At 41.1% G+C, this 11,991-nt stretch overlaps 1 protein-coding gene across 6 annotated transcripts in view; it reads right to left on the reverse strand.

The window, feature by feature from the left end:
- Positions 1-11,273, reverse strand: part of PHF21B (PHD finger protein 21B) — a 165,762-nt gene extending 154,489 nt beyond the window's left edge. For 3 of the 6 annotated variants that reach the window (XR_010466695.1, XM_013369395.3, XM_065032958.1), the window contains exons 1-3: positions 10,751-11,273; positions 10,113-10,145; positions 9,763-9,828 (exon numbers count right to left, since the gene is read on the reverse strand). Coding sequence is in view for 5 of the 6 variants with exons in the window: in XM_013369395.3 (XP_013224849.1) it covers positions 9,763-9,828; positions 10,113-10,145; positions 10,751-10,804 (153 nt within the window). In the remaining variant the exon portion in view is untranslated. The remainder of the gene's footprint in view (positions 1-9,762; positions 9,829-10,112; positions 10,146-10,750) is intronic. The other 3 variants (XM_065032968.1, XM_005509530.3, XM_065032977.1) reach the window with 3 other exon arrangements.
- Positions 11,274-11,991: the final 718 nt, after the last annotated feature.

Consider the following 11,991-nt stretch of genomic DNA (forward strand, 5'->3'; position numbering starts at 1 on the left):
AATTGATGGATTTTTGTCTTTTTAATATCAACCCTTAACACATTAGCTCTTAACAGAAGTTTAATGAAACCATCCCCAAGAGCAGTATCTCTAAGCTAACAATCTCCATCTTCTATGGGTTCTCCTAACACTCTGGACTGTCTTCATCTGCCCTCTCCTCTTCTCACCTGCTTTTCTCCCTCTGGTCAGATTCTGATTTTTATCACACCAGTGCAAATTCTGGGTAACTCCAGTGAACTCCAGGGAAATATATTTCTGAATTTACACCTGCCTAGCCAGCAGAAAATGTAAATTGAGCTCAATAGTATTTAGTTTGCTCATTAAAGGTTTTTTTTCCCCTTTAATTTGAGATGAGAAAAAAAATGATAAGTCTAGATCTATTGCTCATACACATCTTCAGTAGTACCACATTCCTCAACAGACCCTGTTGAAAAAAAGCTACTCACAGACTTTTTCTCTCAAAACATACAAGCAGAACTTGGTCTGCAATTAGTAATGAAGAGAGGAAAAAGTATTTATTTCAACAAAGGTAAGCACTATAGGTTGTTTGAAGGCATGACAGTAACGCAGTATTTCAATTGGTTTTAAAACAACAGGGTTTTATAAATATATATATATATATTTGCAATTTAACTGTCAGGTTTCTTCTAAGAAGAGAGAAAAAAGATTGCAAATGTTCCTGTCACTGCTATATTCCAGTTAGTTTTAGAGGAGTGAAAGACCATAGATTAAAACAACCCCATGTAACAGTGGAGAGTAAATAACCTCCAAATCTGGAAACTCATCTGTGTGTGCAATGAGGACTAGCGCTGAGTGGAACACATACAAGGAAAAAAGTGCATTGAAAGAAGCTTGAGTTGTTTTTAATTTAAATCCATGCCTATTCAAAACAGTCATATCTGAATTTCTAGGAGCAAGCAAAATCACTATGCATTTACCATACTAAATGCCTTTTTCAAACAAAACAGAACAGATACAAATGAACCAATCAGGGATTTCGAGTGAGCCACCAGTGATAGAAAAGCTACTCTGCACATTCCAGTTGAGTCACCACAGAGAAGTAGGGGAAAAAAAGAGAGGAAAAAAAAAGGGGGGGAAATAAATTACTGTGTGCAACTCCATCTGCAAACTGCTTCTCCCGCACTGGTATGTAATAAAATGTGTTGCTAAGATACAAGCTGCTAAAGAAGTTCATTAAAGGACACTTTAAACAAAGCTGCCAGACTCTTTTCCCTTTAAAGACTGCTTATTTGGTTCTGTCCCTTGTGTTTATAATTAGATCCTCTATATGAGAGATTGTGCTCCATTCAAGCCCACTCAGCAAAGAATGTTAATAAAATAACGTAAATAAGGCACTGGCTTAGGTTGTATATATTTATGGCCTATGGAGCTGTTGATAGAAATACATCTGCACTCCACTTGTATTTTTAAACGCAAAATAAGGATTTTCCAAGTAGCTTCTCCCCAAGCTAGCGAGCAGAAATGTCAGCTTCTGCACCCAGCACTCTAACTCAACTTTTAGAAAACACTTCCAGTCAAAGAAAGCTGGCTTCTTGCCTAATGTTGGGAGTTTCTGAGATGCCTCTTGTGTAAGCTTTTATGTGCAAGCCTTTGTTATCTACACTGAAATAAAGGCCAAGATCGTGTACATCTTTCACCTGGCAATCTTTATCTTTTTCCATCAGTATATGAGTTCCTAGATGCATGTTAACAATTTGCAGAATCTCCTTGATCTTAATATATGAATGACACAAGTAGGTCTATTTTGTCACATTTTATTGCCAGGAAAGATATGTTATTAAAGAGGTCTTTATCTGACCTTATATAAAATACTTCTAGTCTCCCTAGTAACATTTTCATGGTAGGTGTATTTTGGCTTTTGTTTTAGTTGAAGAAAAAGGAATGGGCAAGGCATACTTTGCATTCACTCATTGTGGTGAAATTATATCTAAAGAAATAATTTCAGCATTTATCTCTTCGGCACTTAATAACACATGAGATGCATAAATCACAGATGAGAGTTGGTATCAGTGATTATATAGGGAACGTTACTTGTCATTTTGTAACCTGCATCTCATATTCAATTCTGTATCACAGTCCCCAGTATGTATATATTTTTAATTACATTTTCGGGCTCATTTACATGTGCATATTGGCTTTCTGCCTGAATGATATCAAAGAGAAAGACCTTATGCTCACACCCAACCACACACACACGCAAGCACATTTATACACAGAAACACTCAAGCCTGTACATTTCTGAGAATGGAAGCTTCACTCGTCTTTCTCATTCTTAGAAAAGCTTTGGTTCGACAATAAATCCTTAGGCAATCTTAGCTGATTCAAAGTGCTTTAGAAAAGCAGAAAATAACAGAAAACGCAGGTTAATCTCTGCTGCATGCCAAAAGTATCAATGATTCTCACTTGACTCATGTTAATCAAAATGTAATATACATTTTCACTTTCTGTAACCTTGTAAAATTTGTCATCAACAGCTGAGTTTGCACAGAAAAGCTATTCCATTCCTTCACTTTGGATAAGAGGCAAGCTACATCACAAAGTACTAACATGATCAAGTTAAATCAATGTGGAAAGGAAAACGACCTATGCACTATATAGATTTAACTTCTGTTTCAAGACCAATTGTATGCTTCTCTTGATTAAATGCAAGCAATCAGACAAACTTTCAAGTAAGCACACTGTTTTTGCCACAGTATCAATGCCCATCCAACTCTGAAAATAAGACTGCCTCTCAAAAACCCAAATTAACACTACTCATCATACCTACAGAGTTCCCAGATACTTAGTGTTTTGATTTTACTGCAACTGCATTTAGGGCCAGTTCTGTGGTTTACTTTTGTTCAGTCAAAAGTGTCATTTTGTAGTTTAAGCTCCGGCATATATTTAACTCCTTAAAAAAAAACAACAACAACGCACATCCTCCTATTTTTCTTCTGTCTCTGTATATTAACCAGAAGGGTCTGCTTCTAAATGTGCAAAAAAACCCTGTGGTACATATTAGATTTCAATAGATGCTTACTATTGGCAGTTGCAGGTTGTAGCCAGAACTAAGCCGCATCAGCAATTTCATATGACACTCTGGAAATTGCTACTACATAACAATAAGTAGCTGATTCAAAAAAAAAGGGGGATGTGGGGGGGAAGAAAGCATGTTTAAGGAAGTACATTTTGGCTCAAGAAGAACATTTCCAAATAAGAAAGTAGTACCACCTTAAGTTAAAAAAAAAAAAAAAAAAAAAGATATACATACTTTCATAGACATGCATATAAGGGAAGGGTGTTTAAACTGATTCAATAACAAAGATTGGATAAACCCAATATGAGTCTGTTAGGTTGAAATAATCGTCTACTTTAATGGCAGAAAGACAAATTTGCATTTCAATTAGTCCAATTCTTTTTTTGTTCTTCTTTGTTCTTATCTTAAACTTGCAGCCCATTTTTGTACTTCCCTTACCTCCAACTACTCGGTGTGCACAAATTTCCCTCTTTGACATCGTGGCCACATATACACCATTTACTACGGCCTTGTCTTATTGATTTGCAAACTTCTACCCTTTAACTCCATTGATTAGAAATTGTGTCGATGCTTCAGATTTTGTTTTGGGGGACGGAGCGGAGAGGGAGGTATCATTTTATAATCAAGTACAAAAATACTGCATATTTTATCTTTGATCACAGAGAGAAAGGCATAGAGGGAAAAGTTAAAAGTAACTCTGTATTAACGTGTCTTTATACGCCTTCATGCTTTCAACTTAAAAATCAAATCTGGAATGAGATGAAAAGGGATTTTCTCTACTTGAACATATCAGAAGTGTTTAGAGTGATGCAGTATCCCATTGGAAATGTGATTTTGAATCAACATTCAAAACCCCTTCTCTAGAATGATGTTACGGAAAGGAGACATTTAGAGATATATTCCCCTTTTCCTTTTCTTCCACAAGCAGAATGAGTGCGTGAACCAGATCCTGGAACAAGGTGAACTATAAACATCTGACAGGATACAGGGTTCTGAATGAGCTGTACACATGGCATAAGCCAGTGAAGAATTTGTTCCATTAAACCCGAGCTCTAGACAAAGACTCCTGCAGAAGCATCAGTTTTAACTGTCCAAGAGTCTACTAAAAAATTGAAACAATTTCTAACTCCAAGACATTGAGTTCCTATATAGAACTAAAGTTTCTTTGAAAGGGTTTCCCTAGCAAAGTATTGTGTACATCTGAACAAATACCTGTTTGCTGCAAGTATAGATTAGATATTTTACAATGTGTAACAGGTAGCAAGTACCGTTAGTATAAAACCAGAAGTGAAATAAAAAGGTATTGTTGGCATAATTCTTTTTTTCTGAATAGACAAAGGCATTGTAAGGAAAAAATTGCTAAATCACAAGGATAATCATCATAGCCCGCTCCTCTAATGAGGCATCATGGGATTACTGGAGTTATTATAAGAGTCATCTTATTGAAGAAATTCAAAGTTAATTGAAATCAATTGTACTGTTCTGACAGCAGGTGTTTTAAGTGGCTAAAATATCAAAGTGAACTCTTTAAAATGGTTAGAATGAATGTAATGTTCACTTTTCAACTCTTAGCCCTGCCAACTGATACACTGTACAAGTAGAGAAGAGTGTACAGTCAAAGAAAAATGCTGGAATAAAATAGCATTTCACATGCCAGTCAAGCAGCTACCAAACAAAAGGTGGTTCTAACCCCCTTCAGTACACATTTTCATTATGGATGTACAATTTCCATGAATCTTAGAAGGGCAACCTCATGCAAGGCAGAAAGCCACAAGTACACATATTGCCATTGTGTTTCACCTCTATGAAAAAGTCCTTTATTACCCTTTTTCCCCAATAAGAACAGAGAATCTCAATATGGTATTACTGAAAGCACAAACAGAATGCTAGGATCAACATTATGCAAACTATATTTGCAAGTTTCTCCTCCAAGGTACTGAAGGTAAATTCTTCCCTAGTTTTGTCACTTTTCCTACAGATGGCAAAGCAACCAATAAATTCCTAGGTGGTTCTAGTGGGAAAAAAAAAAAAAAAAAAGCAGTTAGTCAGTTTTCCCAGCAAAGTCAGCAGGACCTCAATGTGCGGAAGAACTGCAAAGTCAAGCACATATTTAATACCCATTGTCTTTGTGTTTAAAAACTCAACACAGTGACTGAGAAGTTTAATACTTCAACTGGGACCTCACTACCCTGTCTCACTTCACTTCAGTGGGTGCTCACTAATGTCCTTCAAACCAAAGTCTGCTGGGATGAACATATACAGATGCAATTCTTGCCACAACAAACTGTGCTGTGTGTACCTTGGGACAGAGTTTGACATTAGGTTCTACTTGATTTGGAAATGCCTTTCAGGTTTTATCTCAGTTTTCACTGAAGCTTATAACACTTATTTTACTTAAACAATTTTGAAAGTACTCAGCCATATAAAATACTGAGCTTTGGCAAATGTCAATAATTTCTCCTTTAACATATGTAAACAATGCTGCCATTTCCAGGCACAGCACAGCATGAATTTCAACAAACCACAAAAGCCACTTTCTCCTTTTTCCCAAAACAAGGATACAACATCAGTAAAACCAGACATCTTGAGCTAAATAGTTTCCAACAACTGGCATAAGAACTGTACTTAATTTTTAAGAAGTCTAACACTTTGCACAAACAAGCTTTGCTGGTGATCACCACAGGCAAAACACAGTCAGCGATTTAATTTCAGATATACTACCCAAAAATACAAACCAGTAATAACACAGGCCGGGAGAGTCTGCCTGAAACTAATGTTGATTTTCTGCATAGATAGTAAATTATGGTAAAGAAATGAAGCAGTGCACAAGTGAACGGCATACACATAATGTCTTTCAGGAAGACATATTTTTATTACCGCGCTCCAGGACAGGCTGTCTGAATTCAGAGTTCATCACAGTTGAAAATATAGTAGCCCACATGTGCTTATTGTTAGTTTTTAAGACCTGGCTTACTACCTAATACTTATATCAGTAACAAGTAATTTCCAACTGGAGGTTTAAGGTTTGTTTATTTGTTTATCTTGATCTATTAATTAATAAGAGAAAACTTTCTAAAATTGAAAGACCCTTAATGAGTCTTTAAAGACATAAAGAAAGCAAGAAACATGCAGCAGAGCACCTCTGGTGTGCTTTTAAGGCCAATGCTGGCTCTTATGATAGCTCTTTTATTTACATATAAATGCTTGTTGCTTGACAATTTAGATAAAAATGTTACCACTGCTCTGCATGTGCTGTAGATTGAAGGTGTAAAACCATTGGACCAACTAATGGAGTCTTCACACATCATATCTTGTTAAAGAAGAGGTAACCCACTCTCAAATGCTATCACAATTCATCAAAACTGTAGTATAAGAAAGACACACTTCTAACAAAAGTAAGTTTTGTCTTTCTGAGTTGGATGCCAAATTAAGTATTGACGGAAGCTGCACTGTTTCAATAATGAAAATTATGGCTCTACACTACTTATTTGAAAACACTGAGAAAATATTAAAACTACATTTACTTCCATATTTCTCTAAAGCACCAACATAAAAGAAACATTGATGACTGGCCAGGGATCCTTAATTAGGTTGCAACTTGAAATCCAACTGTGCATAAAAGTCTACTTTATACATTTACTTCATGCACTAGAAGTTGAGTTTGTAATTCAGTTCTTTCTGTCTCTATTTGTTTCTAGAAAGGGAAATATTGCCACAAATGCCAGTGGCTACAATGGAAAACTGATTAATAGGGGTACTAGAAGATAACACTCACTGCTGCTATATTTCTAACAGATGTGGATGATGTGATCGTCCATCCATTTTACTATCTGTTTCATCATCCACATGTGCAGTTTAATTGAAATGCAATTGTAGCACCTTTTGTATTCAGTGCATGCACAATCAAAGGTATACTTAACTGAATTATGAACTAGTTGTGCCTAAACAAATTGGGGACGGGATTGGGGAGGGGGTAAGGAGGGAAGGAATGTAAATACATATGTAAAAATAACCTACTTACACGGCCTACTTAAGTTTATGTCAGTGTTTTGGTATAGCCACAAAGGTCAGAGCTTGAAATCACTAAATGTCTCCAACATTGGCCTATCTATTGTCTCAGTAGCCTTCAGTGCACTTTCTTCATGCCCTCAAGGACCGCTAGTTCATTTATAAGCCATTAGCTAAGGAGCAGCTACTAATTATAGCAAGTCTGCAAAGTTACATGATGGCTTTGTGACTTGGTCAAAGGCTAAGACCTCCAAACTCATTTCACTTGTGACCCAAGAAAGATTTCAGTTTAGACCTCCAGAGGTGGCAGTCTGGAGCAAGAGGACATCACATCACCAGCTAGTCCCTTATTTATAAGCTCTTGTTGCACAGGATGTTGAAATCAGTAAAAGAAATCTAGGGATTTGCCTAAAAATAGTAGGTTTCCTGCTACATGAAATTTGCTATTTACAGAATTTTAGTATTTGATGTTTAATTACTTAATAGTTTATAGTTTCATTTAGAAGATTATGAGAAGGGCAAGTCATAAACACACAATGATTGTTTACTAGTTAGCTTGGATTATACACAAATATGTTGTGCAAGCTTAGCAAAAACCTTTTTCACCGAGCTGAATCAGAACAGTCAAACTGTATTTTCAAATGTGTCTCTCTGCCTTATCTAAATTCCAACATGACACATAATAAATAGCTTCTCATTTACTATCATCATAAAAATTTAAACAGCCTTGAAATAGTTGCTACAATACAGGGGAAAATGATCAAATGTATGTTCTAAATACCCACTTAGAACAGTAAAACTATTTCCATATTGAAGACAGAACACATAAAGATGCATTGTTGCAGTAAAGGCTGTTACCTTGTTTTAAAAAAAAAATCTTCTACTCAGTATAGTAGTATTAGAGTCAACAACTTGCTGTTTTACACTGCAAAAAAGGACTAACAGCCCTTAGCTATCATGTAGTGTCACATTTGCTTTAAAAAAGAAAGTATCTGATTTGATTCTATACAGTGATTAAACATCTTTGTGCTCTGCTGAGTAGGGTATTCTATCCCCTCCCCCCTCCAAAAATGGCATCAAAGCAATCAAAATGGTAATGTTCAGCATGAATGGGGCCCCATCCCCCACCTTCAAACTCTGCAGACTTTTCTCCATGTTAGAAGAAACCCACACCCCTTCCTCACAAAATGGAAGCTTCCACTACCAAATTGAGAGTGCTGACAAATTCTGATTACAATAAACTGGGAGGAAAAGGGTGGCAGATAATCACCATCACCTATGGGCACAGATTATATATGCACGGATCACTTTTCAACTTTAAACACAACTCCAGCAAAACAAAAAAAAAAAACAAAAAAAAAAACAAAAAAAAAAAAAAGAAGAAAGAAAGAAAAAAAAAGAAAAACAATTAAAAAAAAAGAAGAAGGAGAAGAAAGGGGTGGAATCACACACGTGCCCCCTCTCCCCCGGAGCCGGGAGGGAGACGGCTGCTTCGGGGCAGGCGGCCCGGCGCCCCGCGGGCGCTGTCCCCGACCCCGGTGCTGAAAGGCCCGCTGCATTCCGGAGGAACGGCGCTCTCTCCCGCCGCCGGCAGGGCCGGTAGCCGAGGGACGGGGAGGGCAGCTCAGCTCACGGTTCAGCTCGCGCCGGCCCCCCGGGGAGGTGGAGGAGAGCGGGGCGTGGGGGGGGGAGCAGAGGGCCAAGGGGGTGGAGAAGGAAAGTTCACCCCTGGGGGGGATGGCTTTGTCAACTCCCCTTCCTGCGCTGGAAGTCCTGAAAGTGGGGACGGGGGGCCGAGGGGGGTGCGGATAGTTCCGTGAGTATGAATGCGAGTGTGCGGGCGTGAGTGTGCGCCCGGCGGCGGCGCGGCCGCTGTCCGCGGTGCTGAAAGACCCACCGCCCCCCGCCGCGCCCTGCAACTTTCCTCCCGGGGGGGGAACGGGTCACGGGCGGAGCGGCGGGCCGGGGGGTCACTCGGCACAAAAAGAGAGATGAGAAAGTTTGGGGAGGGCAGGGGGGGAGAGGAAGGAGGAGGGAGGAAGGAAGGTTTCTGGTTTGTTTTGTTCCCCTCCTCCGTTTTGTCTTCCCCCTGTGGCAGCTGAAACAGGTTAATCTGTTTTTATTCGTATTTTTGGAAGGGGGGGGAAAGTGAAAGTGCCTAAGTGAACTCGAATCAAAAGCTAACACGTCAGATCAGACCAAGGGAAGAGAAAGGCAAGTGGGGAGGGAAGGAAAAAAAAATGAAGAAGAAGAAAAGAAATAAAATAAAGTGATCAATAAAAATCAGTTTTGTAATCAAACACAGAAATGGCTCCGAACTGGGCTCCAGCCTCCTCCCTCCCAACTCTTGCTCTGCACATTACATGGAAGTGTACAAAGTAGCCCAAGACAGGAGAATTTTCCATATTCCTAAAACATGTCGACCAACTCAAAATGGACGCCTCATTTTTTTTTTTTTTTTTTTTTTTTTTACGTTTTAACTACTGCTTATCTTTTTACTACTAGTACTAAAATCATTCTTTCTCCCAGCAAGACATCAGAGAATCCGACCTCATTTTCAAAACATGCATTTTCTTACTTTACGCTTAGGAAAATGGATGTTATATTCTCTGCTGTCGGTATTTTTCAGCTAACGCAGACACTTTTCGGATGTTTAGAAAGTGCATTGTAAAAACAAGAAGAGAAACCAAACACAACTGAATCGATCTGTTCCTTACTTGTTTCTCATTAAGAGCTGCTATCCTTGATTGCCTTTCATGGATTTGTTTCTTAAGATCCCCGTTCTGCAAAAACGGCAATAAGATGCATATTAAAGGCAAAGTGTAAACTAACCCCTGTAATGAATAAACTTGCGATCTAGAAATTGTTCAAAGGCAAAACAGTTCCACCAAAGCCGTACGAAAGCATGCACACACAAAACACCCTCCTTAGTAAGAAAGCTCAGTGCAAACTACAAAATGAGATCTCTTACTGATAAAGTTTCTCATCGTGCTGTCCCAGCACAACTGCGCTGATTACAGCAGGGATAAAATATTGAAGAAGAGGAAAAAAAAGGATCTGCATTTACCTGTGGATCTTGCTTCATCTGTGCAACTAGTTTCTATTAAAAAAAAAAAAAAATCACCCCCAAAAAAGGAGGAATTAGAAACTGTTTCAAGTTTAATGGATTTTTTAAATGTATGTATGTGTGTGGACGGGGGAGGGAGGGGGGTAAGGAACAAAGAGGCAAGTAAACACTGCGAGTCAGTTTCAAGCAAAGCTCATAAATATTCAAGTCTCGTCCTAATCTCTCCAACACACACACACACTCGCACACACGCACTCACACTCACGCACACGCGTACACACACACACACTCACACAAGCACCAACCGCAACGTTAACTCCTCATCTCCACAACACACACACAAAAAAACTCAGCCAAACAAGCTGCAAAACTACTTTGGCGAAGTGCTCGCCATTGCCGCGGGGGGCCGGGGGGGCCCGCGGGGGGCCCCCGCCGCGGTCCCGGCCTCCCCCGCCGCCCCGGCCGCGGCCCCGGCCCCGCTCCCCCCCTCCTCCCCTGATCGATAGACCCTGCGACAAGAAGCAAAGGCTACTTGATAAGCATGCAACACTGGCTCCCTTCCGATCCTCCTCTCCCTCTAAAAAGCACCGGGGATACAAGAGCATTTTTTATTTGCTTATCATTTTATTTTTTTTTACCTGATGACATTGGATTTCCACTTTTAACGCCTCTTGCAAGCTGTGTAGCTCCATCCCTGCAACTTGCCAGGCACTTTCCTGCCACTTTCAGATCCGAATGAAGTTTTGTTTGTTTGTTTGGTTTGGTTTTTGGTTTGGTTTTGTTTGGCTTGCCTTTTTTTTTTCCTCCCTTTCTTTTCTTTTTCTTTTTTTTTTCTTTTTTTTTGTCTCTCTCGCTTTTTGCAACCGACCCACCAGCCAGCGAGGCAGCCACCCCTCCCTCCACGGAAAAAAAAAATAAACAAAAAAAAGTAATTTTAAAAAAGGAACGAAAGAAAGGCTAGGAAAAACTAAAAAAAAAAAAAAAAAAAAAGGAAAAAGGAATGGCAGTAACGATAATACTATTTAAAAAAAGCGACAACAACAATCGAAAGAAACAACTACTCAGTCTGCAAAGCAAGTTCTTTGCCTCTTTGCTGGGGACACAGACTCATCACTCACTTTCCGCCAAAGTAGGGGGGCCCCTCCCCCCGCGCCCCCGCCCGCGCGCCCCCGCGCCGCCCCCCCTCCCCCGCCGTCCCCGCTCCGCCCCGCAGCCGTTCCACCGCCTCCCGCCGCCCCGCCGCCCCCGCCAATGGGGACGACAGGGGCTTGGAAACGGGAGGGACTATATTTCCTCGGAGTGCGCGCCTTGATTTCACTTTGCCTGGGGAAAAAGTTGTGCCTCGGCTGTCAATGCTAATTCGGCAGTGCCCGGATGGAGCGGGGGGGGTTTAGGGGGAGACGGTGGGGAGGGAGGGGTGGAACGGGGGGAGTGAAGGCTTGCGGCCCGCGCATGCGCCCTTCCCGCGCCGCCGCCGCCGCGGTAGACGAGAGAACAACAAAGTGCCGGCGCGCGCGCACGCTCCCCCTCCCCGAGTGAGGGCCCGCGGGGGGGGGGGGGGGGGGAGGAGGGGCGGGGCGAGGGCGGAGCCGCGGGGCGGGTCCTGGGGGAGGGGTCGAGCACGGCGACCCATCGCCTCAGGGGCTGCTGCCGGTGCGGGGCGAGGGGATCCTCTGTGATGGGGCATCATGGCCTGCGCTCCACCCCCCCCGCCCCGTCGTGGGTGTCCGGTGGAGTCTGTCACGGAGTCACAGGATGTTCATCTAGTCCAGTCCTCCTGCCGGAGCAGGAACACTTAGATGAGGCTACACAGGAATGTGTCCAGGCGGGTTTTGAATGTCTCCAGAGAAGGAGACTCCATAACCCCCCTGGGCAGCCT

This window comes from Columba livia, chromosome 1 (assembly GCF_036013475.1).
Source record: "Columba livia isolate bColLiv1 breed racing homer chromosome 1, bColLiv1.pat.W.v2, whole genome shotgun sequence".
Classification (NCBI taxonomy): domain Eukaryota; kingdom Metazoa; phylum Chordata; class Aves; order Columbiformes; family Columbidae; genus Columba; species Columba livia.